At 43.2% G+C, this 19,151-nt stretch overlaps 1 protein-coding gene across 1 annotated transcript in view; it reads right to left on the bottom strand.

Annotated features, from left to right (window-relative positions):
• Nucleotides 1-19,151, bottom strand: part of necab2 (N-terminal EF-hand calcium binding protein 2) — a gene marked incomplete at both ends in the record, with an annotated part of 190,102 nt that overhangs the window by 27,471 nt on the left and 143,480 nt on the right. Inside the window, one exon of the mRNA XM_080736578.1 lies at nt 18,445-18,501. Within this exon, the coding sequence (XP_080592704.1) occupies nt 18,445-18,501 (57 nt within the window). The remainder of the gene's footprint in view (nt 1-18,444; nt 18,502-19,151) is intronic.

The following is a 19,151-nucleotide window of genomic DNA, read 5'->3' as shown; positions in this document are numbered from 1 at the left end:
AGCACCAACAAAACTCTGAAAAGTGATGACTCATCACTTTTCATCACTAAAGTCGATGGGAGCCCAACTTGATTTGGCCGCTGTGGCGACCCCGAATGTTGCAGACTCGGGCGCCCTAGCTAAATCATTAGAGCATGCCCTGAACTACATCTGTGCAAAATTTTGAACTTTTAGACTGATTAGCACGAGAAAAAAAAAACCCTAAGGCCTCCGACTAACATGAAAACGCACCCATACGTGTATTGTTTTCTAAGGCCATTTCTAGCCCACAGAATGTTTTTTGTGCAAAACAAATGCCTGCAATGGATTCAGCATGATGACAAACCCCTAGTTAGACCCCTCACATCCCACTTAAAGCAGATTTTTTTTCAGTCATTTTTTCCTTTATATTGTAGTGCAGGGGTCTTCAACAGGGGGTCCGCGACCCCTAGGGGGTCCGCGGAGGTACTGCAGGGGGTCCGCGAAATTATTGCTTAAAAAAAAAAAAAAAAAAAACATTTTTTTTTTAAATTTTTTACATTTATGTAAAAAAAAAAAATCATGATTCTATCCATTTTGAATAGCTTGAATACATGATTACTATGCAATTGACAGATTGTTGATATTATTGACATTGGTTCTCAGTTAATAAGTAGTATGTTTAGAAATGGTAGTGGTACGGCCCACCCTGCTCGCTGTACTAACTTGTACATGTTTAAAATAAAAAATATGTCTTAGCCCCGACCCCCCCACCCTACGAGGTGGTAGGGGGTCCCTGCTCCATCTCCCCATCAGTTTGGGGGTCCCCGGCCTGAAAACGTTGAAGACCCCTGTTGTAGTGTATAGTAAGTGAAGGTAGATAGGTCGTTTTCAAAACTTTGCCCCGGTGGGATTTCTTGGGACTTTTTTTCCCTCACTAAGGACATAATGAGGATACAGAATCAGTTGAGTTTGCTACTATTGCAATTTGTTCCGGGTCTAACCCTAAAATGACTGGACTATTAGTTTGACCCCTCACATGCTACTTTTTTTGGTGTGTTTTTTTTCCAGGGTTAGGGTTAGGGTTAGGGTTAGGGTTAGGGTTAGTGAAGTCAATGGGAAACCTTTTTTCGCAGTGTTTCCGGCAGAGCAGGCCTCTCATTCTGTGTACCTTATTGACCGAATTAATAGGAAAAACTAAAATCTGGAGTATGTCATGACATCACAGGTCTTCTCTCATTTTGGCACAGTGGCTCCCCGGCTATAAGCATTTATTGCGACCGCCAGGTAGCAGTTACTATCAAAACCTCCACCGCCTGTCTGTCTGTCTGTCTGTCTGTCTGTCTGTCTGTCTGTCTGTCTGTCTGTCTGTCTGTCTGTCTGTCACGTCACGTCACGTCACGTCACACTTTTCCCCTACTCATATCTCTAAACTTTTGCACACACACTCCTTGGCTGCCAAACCACAACCTCCACCCCTCATGTCTCACATGCCCCTCTTCTAGCGCCACCATGAGGCCGATTCTTGCAAAACACATTTTTCGACACTGCTCCTACAGATTTTGCCCTAAGATCACGCAATTCGCTACACAGTATCTCTACAGTCATTTCATCAACACACATCGGTCCCATCTAGTGCCACCATCAGGCCGATTTTTCCAAAACACAGTTTTGGACACTGCTCCTACCGATTTTGCCCTAAAATCACGCAAAGCGCTGCACAGTATCTCTAAAGTCATGTCATCAACATGGATCTGTCCCATTTCCCATATTCCCTCCTGATTGGCTACCATTGCCTTCTAAAGTTTGTGTCTCCCAATTTAGGGAGTCTTATTGGTGTGTGTATAAGTGTTCCGTCCAGCATAGTATATAAATCACCTTTCTTTCTTTCTTTCTTTCTTTCTTTCATACATGGTTCTCTTTCTTTCCTTCTTGCTCTTTGTGTTCTCCTAAAAGGTCCTTTCATTTTGTGTTATTTTTAACACAATACTCACATTGTTAAAAGAGTAACACAAATGCACGTTGTCTCAACACAGATCCATGTAAAATGTATGCATATGCCTTACAGTATTGTATGTTACTCTCTCTCTCTCTCTCTCTCTCTCTCTCTCTCTCTCTCTCTCTCTCTCTCTCTCTCTCTCTCTCTGTCTCTCTGTCTCTCTCTGTCTTTGTATGTAAGTAGCACAAACAGTGACATTGGTTGCGTTGACAACTAGATAAAATATTCAGAAATAGCTATCAATCATGTGTGCATACATACGGAATATATGTATGTATGCATGTATGTATTACAGTGTGCGTGTGTGCGTGCGTGCGTGCATGTGTGTGTGTGTGTGTGTGTGTGTGTGTGTGTGTGTGTGTGTGTGTGTGTGTGTGTGTGTGTGTGTGTGTGTGTGTGTGTGTGTGTGTGTGTGTGTGTGTGTGTGTGCTCAGGAGGTTATCCTGCTGCGTGTGAAAACGGGACCAGCAGAGGGATGCTGGGAGTTGGAGGATGGGGGGCTCTTACAGTGGAATCACATCAGTACTGTCAGGGGCGTCACAAGGGGGGGGGGGGGGGAGTTACTAGGGCCCAAGGTGGAGGGGGCCTTAATTATGTTATACGTTAGCTATTGAAAAATAGTAGATATACAAGCTCACAGCGCGGCACCGAGTGCCGTGCTGCGAGCTTGTAGATCTGCTATTTTTTCAAGCGAACATTTGTAACTAAAGTTTTGCTTCTGAGGGGTCCCTGGAACTAAATATTTTGAGATGGGGGTCTGTGGCCAAATACATGTAATTTTGGGGGTCCTTCACATGAAAAAGTTTGAGCACCACTGACATAGAAACCTAGGTTTTTCAAAACATTTTCAAAAAAAAAAACGAAAAAAAAAAAGAAAAACACCAGATCTACAAGCTCGCAGCGCTGTGAGCTTGTATATCTGCTATTTTTCACAAAAGAATGCGTAATAATGGGTTAAACCCCCTTCCCCTCTGAAGAACACTCATGGGGGGCCCGCAGTGAATCCTTGTACCCAGGGCCCAGAATCTGGTGTGAGTGACACCCCTGAGAACTGTTACCATGGGAACTGGGAAATACCAGTCTCTCTCTCTCTCTCTCTCTCTCTCTCTCTCTCTCTCTCTCTCTCTCTCTCTCTCTCCAAGTTCAATATCTCCATCATCCTCCTCTTTTCCCCCGTTGTCTCCCCCTCCCTTAACTCGTCCCTCCAGGCATCGACCCCCTCCCGCGTCTCACTATCACATGTGCAACCCCTCAGGCCCCTCTCAGAGTGTTACTACAACGGCCCTTCCCTCTTTCAACCTCCCTCTCTCTTCCTCTTTAGACCTCTTAACACCTGACACCTCTTAGCTCCAGTCCTGCTTTTTTTCCCCCTCCGTCACTTTCCTTGTATCAGCCCATCCCACCTACATCTCCCTCCATTAGTTCCACTTCTCGCCGCTTTCTCGCCTTTAATTGGGGCAATGTCGAATGTCCTGTCTCCTCCAACCCTGCGGCTTTCAGTCCTCTCTGTATCTCTCTTTCTCGCACACGCACGCACACATACAGTACGTATACCCCCTCTGGTCTTCTGAAGAATCGCACACATAATAATACTGTATGCGTGGGATTCTTCATGAGAAGACATATTCCCGAAGAGAGAAGACAGGAGACCTCATTAATTCAGGGTGTTATCTCTCCATCCTTCCCTATAGGTTACAGGGCTACAGTGATAGGTGGATCGGTGTAACAGTGGGTACAGTATGCTGACCTGTGCTGAGACGTGAATTGATTTCCTTGTATATATTTATACTGTATGCATGTTTAATGTCGCACTACTCTCATGCTAAACTAAAGAGGTGAAATCATCATCTGGTTGCCAACCAGCCTTGTGGGCTTCACCTGCATGCTCTACAATTGTGCGAGTTGAATTCTTCCCACTCTGAATCTGCTTTTATCTGCAGAACATGTCAATTCCTCTCCGTATTTCAGCTGTCAGCATTGAAAGGTAACATGATGCCATACCTCCAGATGTTTTATATTGTCAGACAGAAACCTTGTATCTCCAAGTTTCACATTTGTATGCTTTTTCGTAAACCATTACAGTAAGACTCCCTAATCGGGGGAGATAAGGGACCGTCAGGTCGCATGTAAAAATCGGCCTGATGGTGGCGCTAAATGGGACAGATCCATGTTGATGACATGACTCTAGACATACAAAATCTGTAGGATCAGCGTTCCAAAAATGTGTATGGCAAGAATCGGCCTCATGGTGGCGCTAGAAGTGGGCCATGTGAGAAATGAGTGTTTCCATGAGAGTGGGTGGAGGTTGTGGTTTGGCAGCCAAGGAATGTGTGTGCAAAGTTTTGCATGGATCGGGGCAACGGTGGCAGAGATATGAGTAGGGCAAAAGTGTGACGTCACGTGACGTGACGGACGGACTGACAGCCGGTGGAGGTTTTGATAGTAACTGTGACCTGACGGTCGCAATTAAAGCCCCGCTTCATCATACAAAAGTGTCTCACAAAAGTAAACTAGATCAGCTATTTTCACTACTTTAAATCGTTTTTAAAATAATAACCCAAAAAAAAGGTTTTGGACATACAAGGTTTCCACCCGACAACGACGGTATCTACCAGAGTTGCTGCCAGCCTGCCACTCACTCTGTATGCTTCTACCTTCTCTCCATCGTATCCATCTGTCTGCATAATATTGTCATTTCACCGTGCATTCTTTCACACTCGTATAGCCCTCATTATGCAAAACAGTATGAGATATGCTGTTAAGTCAGCTATACTGTGGCTGCAGGGAGTCCTATTCTATTATCTGCTTTACCCTTTTTGTTGAATATACTGTATATATACTGTATATATTTTGGTTTATTTCAGATAGTTCAGTGTAGAGAAACAGGAAACAAAGGGCACAGAGAGAGAGAGAGAGAGAGGAATACATTCAAAACGAGTCAGGGGTCGGATTTGTTCCTGGGTCCTCCTCGTGCTCACAAAGAGCATATCGCCGAAAAACCTTGCATATCCCAAAAAATATAGGCGATCTGATATCTTGTGTGACACTGTTGTACAACGAAGCATAAAATAGGGGACAAATATGTAAAAAAGATAAAATGTAGGCATTCGACACCGCCGATATGGTCTGTACACTATAACTGGCTGAGCCACCAGGCACCCCCAAGAGTCTTATTATCTTCTATCCTCCCTCTCTATACTCTACCAATCTCTATATCTCTCCTTCTCACCCATCTTCCTCTCTCGCTCCCCGTCTCACTTTGTCTCTCTAACATACCGTACTTCCACTTCCTTTCTCTCGACCAGTGGCGTCAGTTCAGAAAAAGCTAAGGTATGGCAACATGACTGGTGTCTTGAACGCGCGCGAAGGCGCGCGTTCAAGACACCAGTCATGTTGCCATACCTTATCAACAGGCATGATTCATTTATTTTGAGATGTACATTTTCTTTTTTTCCCCCGTTTACGTTTTTTCTTGGGCTGGATATGGCAGCCTGGAACGGTTGTTCAAGTGCAGTTAAACTTGGCATGTTAGTAAACGTGCCACAATTAACAACAATTATGCATTGCACCTGTGCAGCTGACCTGCGGAACCTGGGAATATACCATCTTGTCAAGATGAATACAAATGCGAGAATATAATTATAATACCTTGTTGAAGTGACCATTTTGTAAAATGTTGCATTTGTAGTCATTTTACTGTAATTTAACAACATAATAACCAGCACAGATAGACAAAGAGACATTCATGTATTTATATTTAAAAGTAACTTTTATTTTCCCCCCTGGAGCCAGGGTATGGCAGCTGCATACCCCTGCCATACCCAATTGACGCCCCTACTCTCAACTGTTAGCCTATATTGCGCTCTCTCTCTCTCTCTCTCTCTCTCTCTCTCTCTCTCTCTCTCTCTCTCTCTCTCTCTCTCTCTCTCTCTCTCTCTCTCTCTCTCTCATTCTATCTTATTCACTCTCTCTAGATCTATACATCTATCTATCTCGCCCGCCCCTCTATCTCTGTTGTCCACGGTACAGTAGTTATATTGACAGCAGTGTGATTGAGGTTCACTGAGGACTGTATGTGTGAATTAATGCCGTGTGGCCTCCAACAGGCTATTAAACTCACTGGGACGGACTGTGCCAAAACAGAACTGCTGACACTGTACTGCGTGTGTGTGTGTGTGTGTGTGTGTGTGTGTGTATGTGTGTGTGTGTGTGTGTGTGTGTGCGTGCGTGTGTGCGTGCGTGCGTGCGTGCGTGCGTGCGTGTGTGTGTGCGTGTGCGCGCGACGTTGACATTCTTTGATCCACCATGGAATAAAAAATGTTTGGTCTTGTTGGAATGACCTATAGTTTTATTTACTATTTACTGTGTTATGAGAAATCTTGATATTTGATATTGTGTTAGTTCTTTATTTCTCAAATAATAATAATAATAACTAGAAGCAGTGCTCTTCCGAGCACAGGTCTCCAGCAACAGGTCAGGTATTAGTTATTGTGGCCTCCTGGTGGCGCTAATTGTGAAAAGCCTTTGGCTTGTAACGGTGACACTGCATGCATGATTTGAGGCATTTTGATCCAAAATTGGCAAAAGTCAACCTGCTGCTGGTGCTATAACAGGCCAATATGAAAAGAGTGTAATTTGTTCCTTGACCTAGTGGGAATGTGCGCGCAGAATTTCTCTGTAATCACAACCTGCGTTCATGATTTAAATCATTTTTTTCAAAACGGACCAATCCTGCAAACTTTGGAAGCCAATGTTAGCCAATTAGGATGGAATATGAAATATATACGTCTTGATCACATGACTATAGAGATACTGTGTACTGATTTGCATGATTTTGCATTACAATGCACAAGATGCAGCACTTACTGCTAAACAAACATAGCCCCCAAAATAATGGAAATTCACTTCCCAAAACTCAAATATGATTTGAACCACAGGGCAACCACACTCGCAATTTCACAAATTGCACATTTTCTAGTTCCTCTGCCTATTGGGAATGTGCATGCACAATTTCACCAAAATCGCACACTGCCTTCATGATTCAGGCATTTTATTCAAAACGGACCAATCCTGCAAACTTTGGAAGCCAGTTTTAGCCAATCAGGATGGAATATGGAAAATCGGATCCAAGTCGATCGCATGACTGTAGAGATACAAATGTCTAACAATTTGCGTGATCTTTTGACAAAAAATGTAGGAGTACTGGCTTTTTGCAAGAATTGGCCTCCTGGTGGCGCTAGAACAGGCTCATGTGAAAAATGTGGGGCAGAGGTTCTGAATTGGCATTCAGGGAGTGTGTGTGCACAGTTTGGCAGCGACAGGGCCAACACCCCCGGAGACTAGCAGGTAACAAACTGGATGGACGGACGCAAACATGGACACACGGACGGACGGACGGACGGACGGACGGACGGACGGACGGACGGAGAGGGGTGAAAACATAGTCTCTCCCCATGCCTTTCGGCTGGTGGAGACAATAAATAATAATAATAAAGAGCACACTCTGCCAGGTCAAAGGGTTTGTTGGATAAAAGCACCACACATGGTCTGTAGTCTGTAATTAAAGACGCAAAAGACAACATTGTGTTGTAAGTCTAGGGACACAATAGTCACGGAAATACACTGAAACAGATGCGAGTTGACAGACTGTCACCACTTTTTGCTACGCTACAGTGCAGCCGTGTTGTGGCAAACAGATAGACAGAGAGGGAGTCAACAGAGTGCAGTGTGGGCTCTAGCTGATAAATGGAAGTAGGAGGATTATTGCATTTCCAGAGAAAATCTCCCACACCAATAACACAAACAAGGCAACGGGGACCGGGGCATTCAGGGACCAGGTGTCACCGATTGCACATGATTATACCAAACACTGAGTCACCTATGACTGTTATATAAACCTGTCATCTATTCATTTACGGCATGTCTGTCCGCAGTCTGTCCGCATGCTGACATCACTGATATTAAATAGTGTCTGCCATGAAAGAGCCCAAATAATGTCTGTCTGACATGATAGAACATTAGGGAGCTGCCAGACATCACTACAGTGCCCAAATTTGGAGCTGACGTCACAGACTGGCCTGGACACGGAACACCATAATATGGGCATAAAAGAGACCCAGACAGATAGAGATGTCTCCATATAATCTATGGGCATGAAAGGGACAGACAGACGGATACAACAGGTATTACACAACTGGACGTCAATGGTGACTATTCTGCCCCACGGGCACCGGTCTGGGTTCTCCAACATTACTTCTGAGACTCCACAGGGACATTCAATCCCTCACTGTGCACTCATATATACTGTGCAAACCCCCGGGCACAGGACTAGTGTAATTCATTTGACAGCCTCTTAAATGCATCAGTTATACATGATTAAACTGGATAACCTCCACAATTTCATACCATGCTTTAATAACACTGGCATAGTGAGAAGTCAGTCAGTCTTGTCTGTCTGTCTGTCTGTCTGTCTGTCTGTCTGTCTGTCTGTCTGTCTGTCTGTCTGTCCTCTTATGAGCTCACTTCAACTAGCCTGGCATGAAAGTCGTGGTTTCTCTTGTCTTTTCCGTCATGTATCCGTTATTATGTATGTCTGATACAGCATCGCTGTTGCAATTCTGGGCAGAATTCACCCAATCAATACTGAATAACTAAAAAGGACACAGGATAAAATGAATGTTTACAGTATGTGAATGCTAATGTTTCGGATAGATGTTCACTGTTTCCTAAACATGTTAGTTGTTAACATTTCTGTGATAACTATCTTATTATCCAGGATAATAAGATAGACTTACAATACATGCCAGTATGTGAAGCCTGGTATACAACATTATTGCATTAGCGCAGCTGATGTCCATGCTATACTGCAATCAATGTCAATTATGTATGAGACATGATGTACCATTGTTATGATTCTTGATGTTGATAGTCTTCCTGAGATGACTTATGAGGTTAATAGTGCCTGCAAGACTAAACTGGATTGGGCTAAACTGACAAATGAGGACATCTTGTCAAATTATGAGAAAACTGATGTCCTCCTTAGTGATGTATGTGTACCAAAAGGTGCAATTATGTGCTCTGATCTGTGCTGATAATATACCGTTGTAGAGGCAACATTACTCTTCTTTGTTTAACTGAGTTAAAAGTGACCCCTACAAAGAGGGTAATATTGCCAACAGTGATACACTGAGAAACACAACCAATGAGGTCTATCGAGCAATAACACCGCTATCTGTCTGATAATAAAGCAAGGGATTCAGATCAAATCACTGCAGAGCATATCAAGTTGGCAAGCCCAACGTTTGCAGCACTTGCCGTTTGTTTGACTAGTTTTAAGACTCATGGACTGCTGGCAGACTCTACAGTATGTTGTCTGTCTGCAGTGTTGCCAGGTCTGCTCATTATATTCGACTTTGGTCTTGTTTTCCTGTAAAATCTCTAGTTGCTTTTGTTTGGGCTTGTTTCTGAAGTGTAGTTGCCTATTTGGCCTTGCTTTCAACATTCTTTTAGAAAATAGCTAATGTAATAGAGCTAGAGTGGTGAAACTGGTCGCTTCTTTTGGGCTTGTTTCATAGACCTGGTCGCTTGTTTCACTCACATAATCTGGCAACCGAAGGTGGACAGTTTTTCTCTCCCTGCTGTGTTCTCTCACCACAGCACTATCACTAGCTTTGCCTTGGACTCGATTGATATAGGAGGCTTGGTTCTCCAGCAGTAGCAAACTAAAGGTCTCTACAACCCCCGCAATGCTACCGACTCCTAGAAATAGACAGCAAAAGACTGAGCAGGTTCAGTTTTTCATCAACAGGTCCCTCCGGCTTTATCGACGGCAAGCGTCTCTTGCCGATAAGCTCCTGATGGCTGGCTCCCTGTCAGCAACAGACACGTTCCGCCTTCTTCCGTCGCCAACGTCGGCACAGTTAAGAGCTTCCTTAAGGCTTTTCAATGAGTTAATCGCCTAAAGATTATTATTGTGGGCTCGTTGGAAGCGAGCACACGTATGTTATCTTCATTATTTATCTATAAAGTTCTCCTAAAAAATTACGTAATCTATCAGTCAAGTTCTCCTAAAAAACGACGTAATCTATCAGTCAAGTTCTCCTAAAAAAATATGGTAATCTATCAATCAAGTTATCCTCGTCAGTTCTCCTGACCTCAAGTTATATCAGTCAAGTTCTCCTCGACAGTACAAAGGCAGGGCCCTTAGCCAATGAGGTGCAGCAAAAGGGTAGATCTTTGTGCCCTACATGGTGTTACATGCGAGCTCACACTGTTTCGTAGGAACAGTATTTCTAGTATATATTTTTAATTCAGTTAAAGAGGCATGCCTGACGGCATGAAAATAATTCTGTATGCAGGTCAAACGGGGCCACAGAGTTTCAGCTCCCTTTGGCATTGGTAATGGAGTACAACAGGGGGGAATCTTTCACCAGCCCTCTTTAATGTGTACATGAATGATTTAGATTAGAATATCAACTAAATGAGGCTATAAAGCGGATCGTAGAGTATGACTGGTAACACCCTAATAAAGCCATCCATAACAAGCTAGCGTGTCGTTGATCTGGATACTCTTTCTCGTAGCAGTCGGTTTCAACTACTGAACTGTATGCTGTTATTAGGGGTCAAACATAATGGGGAATACAATGCTAAAAAGAGCGAGCCTGTTTCACCCACACAATAACCTGGCCAATGCTGAAACCTGTCCTAAAAAATATCAACAGGACTCACATGGTCCTTTTAGGATCTCTTATTTATTGGAAAAACCCAGCAGTAGGATCAAACACAGACATTTTGGACCAAATGCCTACCTCAGCGTGATTGAATGCTGAAAACATGAACACACTGATCGAAATCAGCACAATAACCCCAGCAAGCTGATAACCGTGTATATACAGTATATGCTTGTGTATTATTTTTATATATAATTAAAAAAAGAGTATAGCCGCACACTCGTAGCTGCCGATGCATATATTTATTGTGTCCTAATAAATATATGCATCGGCAGCTACGAGTGTGCGGCTATACTCTTTTTTAATTATAGTGTTTGTTCCGTTGGCTGGCACCTCATAAGGACTGGTGTGTTGTGCGCTTTTTTGATATGTGTATTTGTTTACACCATGCTATATCGTCTTCTTGCCATTTCCCATATATTCTGCATTCACAAGTACACCCTCCTGTTGTCTAATAGGTTTCCAATCACACCATGGTCAGATTCAAGTAGTTGCGTCCCTGATGCAAATATCACTGTACAAAAGCCTCCATCACATGTAAATGCTAATGTGGCTCCGGAATTGCAGAAATTGAGAAAAGAGACCTCACACATATACAATCTTTATGTAGCTGCTGTGGCTGCTCAAACTAAACACAGCGGCATCAAGTGTGCCCTTCATGCAGAGACAGTGGGAGAATCATTGCTTTCGGATGAGCCTGAAATTGGGTGCAGCCTCAGATTTAATCAAGTTTAGATCATTCTGCTGTGCAGAGAACAAAAGGGCATGCATGATAGAGTGGCAGGCAGGAGGGAGGAAGGGAATCTCATGAGGGTGAAGAGGGACTTCAAATTGAGGTATCAGGGTTGCGATGCTAAGGTGGGAGGTTACTGAGGTGTACAGGGTTTAAGAGATGCTGCTTGTAAGATGACAAGACTATAAGAGGCATGCATATGAGATGAAAGTGGCACTATAGGTGAGGCCAATTGAGTAGGGGTCGTGCGTGCTGCAATCTGAATTCGATTATGATTGTGGTGCTAGAGGAAAGGTCAAGGGGTTAGTCAGTGGTATGGGTTAATCCTCCAGGCCATAGGGTCAGCGAAATCAGTAGGGGTCATCATCCAGGAAGCATGAGGGTGCGCAGTAAACTCCATGGCAATTTAGCCAGCAGCTTTCAAGAGCTACAAACCCATCCATCCTTAGAGTTGGGGCCCCACTGCTAGCAGGGCTAAGAGGGAAGGAGGTGAGAAGAAAGCGCTAATCAATGATGTGAGAGCTAGAATTACTTCACTTTGGTAGATCTTTCTTTTTTTTTGTCTGTTTACTCTCGAATAAGTACATGAATAAGTGATAACCTTGGTACGCCTGCTTGCAGTGAGTAGTCTACTAATGTATGTGCATGGAAAGCCAATGTAGAAGTGGCTATCTATTCTGAATTAAATAGTAATTACGGTGGGATTGCTATACAACTCCCCTGAGGGGTAGGACAGCCATCCAGCAGGCATAAAAAAGTGGCGACATGATCTATGATGGCTATATTTGTTAGGGCTCGGATAATATATAATATATCATAATGCTCCGATTATGCTGTCGCCGACTATTTTTGGACGCTCGCAGACAAAACCGAAGATCTTGCCGCAAGATCGGGCTTTGCTTGCAGAGGTTTTGCTCGTTGTGTATGAAAGGCACAGAGAGAAGAGCTGGCCGCGATAACAGCACCTCGGCGATGCCTCCCAGAGCGTTTCTAGATATTTAGCAGGTTATTTGGCTCTGTCACAGCACACCCCGAGAAGGTGTGTGTGTGTGTGTGTGTGTGTGTGTGTGTGTGTGTGTGTGTGTGTGTGTGTGTGTGTGTGTGTGCACGTGCGGTGAGAGACGGAAAATCATTAGTGCCCTGAATGTATCGGGGATCGCATCCTGGTAAAATATCTGGCAGTGTGTAATCCCTTGTCGGCGATCAATCTTATAGCGTGAAAACCACAACGATATTTGACAGCCGATTTCTAAAAAGAGACTCATATAGTGTGAAATACTTTAACGATCAGATAAGTCGGTGACACATACAAATCGTACAGTAATGCATGATACAGTAGGCACAGAGGTGAGATTAAGCTATAACCCGGCTATAATTACCATGGGATCTGATGATCAGGTGGTTTATTGGTGCATAAAACTGTACAAATATGCTAAACCTAGGTGAGACTAAGAGCCCGTGCACACAACGCTGTTTCCGCGAGAAAATGCTAAAAATAAAATGTCAGATATGCCGTCCGTGTAGACGAAAACTGCATTTTCGGGGGTTGAAAACGTAAAACCTCTTCCCCGAGTGAAAATCTTTGAAACGATCCTCCTTGCATTTCCATCTAAACGGGCGAGTTTACAGGGAATCCGCAAAATGTGTCATGTCATGGCTGACGCTGCAAAGCTGACAGCAGTGGAGCCTGTACGTTGCCATGGTGATTACAGTATGTAAACAAATGCTGTAATAGGAAGGAGAGCAAACATGATATCTCACACTGCTAGATAGTGCGTCACCGCCACCTAGCAACATGGCATGCTCACTACATAATTTTAGTCATTTTGCCGTTTTATCTACAGACTGTTGTCGAGTAAGCGTGGCCTAAGCCAACAGGGAAAACCAATTCAGTATTTGGTTTGCTTCCTCTTTAATTACTGCTTTCTGTATACTCTTGGTTCTTCTTGGCTGTGTATTTGTTTTAGTTGTCATATTACAAACACTGTAAAATGATATTAGATTTGCTCTATTGATCCCAGAGGGAAAATGCATGCATTACCGAATACAAAAGGTACATTAAAAAGCAAAACGAAAAAGGCTTGTATAATTGCTATTTAAGAGCAAATTTGTCATTTGATTTCGTTTTGTAATGACCTTTCTTTGACTATGACATCTGCTAGTATCTATAAATGGAGAGACCAAATGAAGAGTATTTCAATAACCGTAGTCTAGTACTGGTACTCAGAACTATTTTACCTACGGTATACACCCAAGATCTGAGAACAAGAACTGGACAATATGGCTCTCATATACCTATTGAGATTGATAATTGATTAACGCTGTCTTCAGTTTACAGTGCACTAAGCCCGATCTGTTTACTTTAGGAGGCCACAACATGCTGCTCTGCAGTAACAACAAAGTTAAGTGTATGTATATTCCTGGCAAGGAGGTCTGTCTTCCTTTATGCATGTTTGTATCAAATAAATACCTATTTTTATGGGAGTGTTGGCATATATTTGTTGTGTTGTGTATAATTACTCAATTCTGACTACAAAATGTCCACGAGTGCCGGGTATTGCAAGCTGGCATTATTGGTCTGTATTTATTTTTCACCCATCTATCTATCTATCTTGCAATGTATAAAGTCACCATACCAACTTGGATGAGGCAGCATTGTGTTTTCCTGAAACGTTAATATTTTGGACATAGTTGGGTTCTCCCCAACAGCAGAGATAGATTTGATTTATTGATTGATTGATTGATTGATTGATTGATTGATTGATTGATTGATTGAAACCAAATAGTCAGAAATCTTAACAGAATGTGGTACAGTAAGTTATTAAAGCTAAAAGGATAACAGGCCAGTCTATGACATCAGTACAAGGACGTTATATTGATGACATCAGGCTACTTCTATACTGTATGGGGATTTGTGAGTGTGAGATACTGTAGGTCTGTCTGTCTGTGTCCCTTTTATGCCTATATGGAGTATATTGGTCAGAGTGGCGGTTCTGGACAACTTGATCTCCAAAATGCTATCATGGGCATAGGGGTCGGATCGGTGGTTCTGGACTACAACGAGGATGGCGTCCGGGCCTACTTGGGGACACGCATGTCGGGAGAGATGCAAGGGCACGCAGGGTGTGCCAACCGGTTTTCTTTCGGGTTCATGTTCAGCAATTGGACCATTCACACCGACATGCACTCCACAGATGTGCACGCATGAATGAACGAATGAATGAATGAATGAATATTTTATTTCCGTGTCTGGACAACATTTGACCCATCCCATATGGGATTATCAGACACATCAAATACATACTGTACATGTAAACAAAACAGACATTCCAGTGTGAGTTCCACCAACAGCTAAATATAAAGAATACATTCTACCACTTTTTCGAGTCACGTGTTCAAATACTGGATTCTGATTGGCTAAATTCCGGAGGTTATGAGAGGACAACTGCCGCAAAGTTGTGTGAGGAGATCAATGCGCCTCAGTGTACATCCGGGGACTTCAGGAGGTAGTCGGAACACCTTTCCCCCAACCAACAAATGAAGGTCGCAGCGGTCCTATGTTTACTAACGTGCGTACTATCGTCGCCGATTTATTTGGATCCAATGCAATCCGCCAACTTTAAAGCCCCTTTTCTCTGAACCTATGCCTTTCTGGAAGCGAACAGCCTCTATTTACGGCCGGAACGGTGCTTTTAACTGACGTTAGCTTAGCTGTAAGCTAGACGCATGGATTAGTATGGAGTTGGCGCCATCTGTTGGTGAGTAGAAGATGTTGTTGGTGGAACTATCTGCTGTCTCGCGGAAGTTTTATAGGCAATAATGATTGTAACTTAAGATCCTTGCAAGTTACAACTATGTGTTTTCTTTCATGTATAAGGGAAAAAGTGGTAGAAAAGCTATTTACCACTCGGAAGGCTTCGCCTCGTCCGATAACACCCTAACACAGGACATTATCAGAGCATAATGTCCTCTCACTCGGGGTAAATTGCTTACGTATCTCACAGAAGTGAGTACCTTACAGAAGTGAGTAACTTACAGAAGTGAGTACACCCCTCCCATCTCTGTAAACACTCAAACGTCTGCAGAGATGAGAGGGGTGCACCCACCCCTGCGATACACTACCTCTCCATATGGCCTGCCCATAGCACAAAAGTCAACATTTAACTTCAGTGTTTCCCCTAGCCAGAAGCTGAAGGAGTGGGGGAGAATTGCGGAGAGGGGGGGGGGGGGGGGGGGGGGGGGGTGAACGGGTCCATTTGCTTCTGCGCTACAGACCCATTGGTTCATAACTATCTATCATTTGGCTGGGGCCTGGGGACCCCCTGGAACTCCCTCAAGGACCCCTCGGGGTCCCCGGACCCCACTTTGAGAACCAAGTGGTGGAAAAAGTACAGTATCAACATTCTAATGTAGACATACTGTGTTACAACTTACAAGTAGATGTCTGGAATAAAAAATGTAGTGGAATAAGTAAAGGTACAAAAGTATTGGTGTCAAAATAATTAAAGTTTAGTTTAACTTTTTAAAAGTTCTCAGTAATCATAACAGTTTCCAAATGCATAAATTTTTTTAAATCCTATAAAAATAGCAGATCTACAAGCTCTACAAGCTCACAACACGTCACTTTGTGAGCTTGTAGATCGGCTATTTGCATATAGCCATCATGTCATAAATGTAGTGGAGTAGAAGTACTTAAGTACAGTACCCTACTTGTAAAGTAAATGTAGACTACTAGTTACTTTACACCACTGCTACACACTCTGTGTGTGCATAACAGCAAAGTTTATTCTCTAGTCAAAAATGTTTGTTGCCTAATGACAGTGGTGTTGATGCATCCCTCGTTTCTATTCCACATCTAACCAGTGAGTGAATGACAACCGTGTTAGCACTTAGCTCTCATTAGCATGCGACAAGTAAGCCTACTATTGCCCAACAGCGGTAAACTACATGATTCAAACCCGTCGCTGAGGCACTGCTTTTATCCCCACAGCCCAAATCTTCTAGTTGTACACACCAGTAGCAAATATGCTAACGAGGGGCAAAGACTATAGCTGTATTCCAATCCGAAGGGTTTGCACTTTGAAGTGCGCATTTGAAGGGCTATGACGTCACTGGTCACAGATCTACAAGCTCACAATGCGTCGCAACGCAACGCATTGTGAGCTTGTAGATTGCTATTTGGCGCGGCCCAGTGACGTCATAGCCCTTCAAATGCGCACTTCAAAGTGCGAACCCTTCGGATTGGAATACAGCTTACAGCTGTATTCCAATCCGAAGGGTTCGCACTTTGAAGTGCGCATTTGAAGGGCTATGACGTCACTGGTCACAGATCTACAAGCTCACAATGCGTCGCAACGCAACGCATTGTGAGCTTGTAGATTGCTATTTGGCGCGGCCCAGTGACGTCATAGCCCTTCAAATGCGCACTTCAAAGTGCGAACCCTTCGGATTGGAATACAGCTGTAGTCAGCTCAGAATCAGAGGTGCTCAGCGCGACGAGGCAGCTGCCTGACTGACTGACTGACTGACTGGACTGAATGAGAGAGGGGAGGGGGAGAAACTAGACATATACATCTCCTTCCAACCGTATGTAAGCGAGAGAAGTTAGAACGCTATGCTTCACATGAGCGCTACATTGTTGTGGGGAAAAAAAAAAATCTTAAAAAAAAAAAAAAAAAAATCAAAAAAAAAAAAAAAAAAAAAGGAAAATCATACAGTGGCGGCCGGATTTGAAGCAGCGGCGGCTTAATGCATGTAGGGGAAACACTGAACTTCATCTATAGGTCACCGTTCTCCTCCTATCCCACGCTTTAAAGAGATATTCTTCAAAAGCAAATACATGATCAAAAAGACATTTTATTAAGGCACCATATCAGGGTTATGAACTTTTTTAAATAAACATTCTCTCAAGTTGCATGAGTTCCACAGATGTGCAGCAATAGATTGTCATATCTGACTATTGTGTAAATTTACAAATTCATCAAAACAGGAAAAGATCACTCCGCAGTGTTTCGGCATCGACTGTGAATCCGGTGTTCTTCCTATATATAATTGCTCAATGTCTATGACTTCCTTCAACAAAAGAATCAACAAAAGGCATTATTCTTTAGCTAAATGAATCCTGTTGACAAGAGGACCACGTTCCTGGGCAGGGCGGGTCATTTCTCAACCTTATAAATTGCAACACAACCTAGCGCATGCCTTATGTATTATGGATGGCGGCTACTGGCATTTACAAGCACGCTTTGAGTAATGCTGCACGTCTGTGGAATGGTGAATTTGGTTTCCTGAGCAAGCAGCATTAAGCTTGAGTTTTATACTTAGTTGTGAGTGGGTGTTGTGCGTCGAAAAAGTGAGCTTGTAGATCAGGGGTTTTCAAAGTGCGTGACGGGGCACCCTGGGGTGCCGCGACGGCAGTCCAGGGGTGCCGCGAGATCATTTGATAATATTTGGAATTTATTTGGACACTTGAAAAAATATTTAGTATCATTTTAAACATGAAGTACAAAGTTATTTTCAGTCAGTTCTAACCAAAATGGCTATTATCTCAACGTTTTCCTCGCAACATACTCGCTAAAATATCGTCACTGTCGGGCAGAAACCTCGTATCTCCAAGTTTCAAATGTGTACATCTTTTGGTAAAGCAAAGCCCTGCTTTATCATACAAGACTGTCGCACAAAACTAGTGGAAACAGCCGATTTACAAGCACACAACGCCTCGAGGCGTTGTGTGCTTGTAGATCTGCTGTTTTCACTAGTTTAGATCATTTTATAGATGATAAATACAAAACGAACGGTTTTGGACATACAGGTTTTCCAGCCGACAAAGACGATATGCTATAAATATAAGGTGCTGGGAGTGAAAATTATAATGTAGGGGTGCCTCGGATTAAAAAAACAATGTTATGGGGTGCCCTGAGACAAAAAAGTTTGGGAAGCCCTGTTGTAGATCTTCTATTTTCGGAGCTAACACTGGGATGTAATGCAACCTAATCTGGTTATTACTGTATGTAATGTCTACTTACTGCGCTGGTGGTGCCATCTGTGTCTGTTAGTCTCTGATGAAGATCAAACCAGACTGTCTGCAACGAGAGGCACAACAACAACAGCATTCACACATCAATCAAACAGAATGATATAAAACATCAACAAGCAGACATTCAGTCGTTGACAATGGCACGCCATTTCACACAGCCAGACACTGAACACACTCAGAGGAAACTGCAGCTGCCTCCACCAATGAAAAAGATCTGGTCAAGTGGTCTTTGGGCGCTAATAGATTTAATCATTGCAGAGCGCGCAAGTACTATAATCGGCTGGGTATGCAGATGTCCCCCTTTTTTAAAGACTGTAGCCCTGAAACGGCTGGGATTCGTATAACGTATTATGTCGTTGTGACGCATACAAATTGGCCTGTGACCCACCACACTGTTTGGGAGACTTAAAGCACTCTGGGAAGGAGTTAAAAGGGACAGGGAGGGGATCAGGTCAATAACACAGAGCAAAATGAAATAGATTGGAGCATGTCAGCATGAAAGATTCACACACTACCAGAGTTATCATTGTTAAAAGGACCAAATGTTATGATGCAAGGCAAGTTGGAGCCATTTTTTAAACAGATAATAAGCCTGCATGAGCAATATGGCAATACAGCTTGTACGGTTTTAAAATTCTACAGCCAGGAATTTATTACTTAAAGACTGGAGGGTTCAATGCGGTTGGGGGACTTGTA

Source organism: Nannobrachium achirus (genome assembly GCF_963921795.1).
Source record: "Nannobrachium achirus genome assembly, chromosome: 11".
Lineage (NCBI taxonomy): Eukaryota > Metazoa > Chordata > Actinopteri > Myctophiformes > Myctophidae > Nannobrachium > Nannobrachium achirus.
Note: the sequence above shows the minus strand (reverse complement) of the source record. Positions and strands in the feature narration are given on the sequence as shown.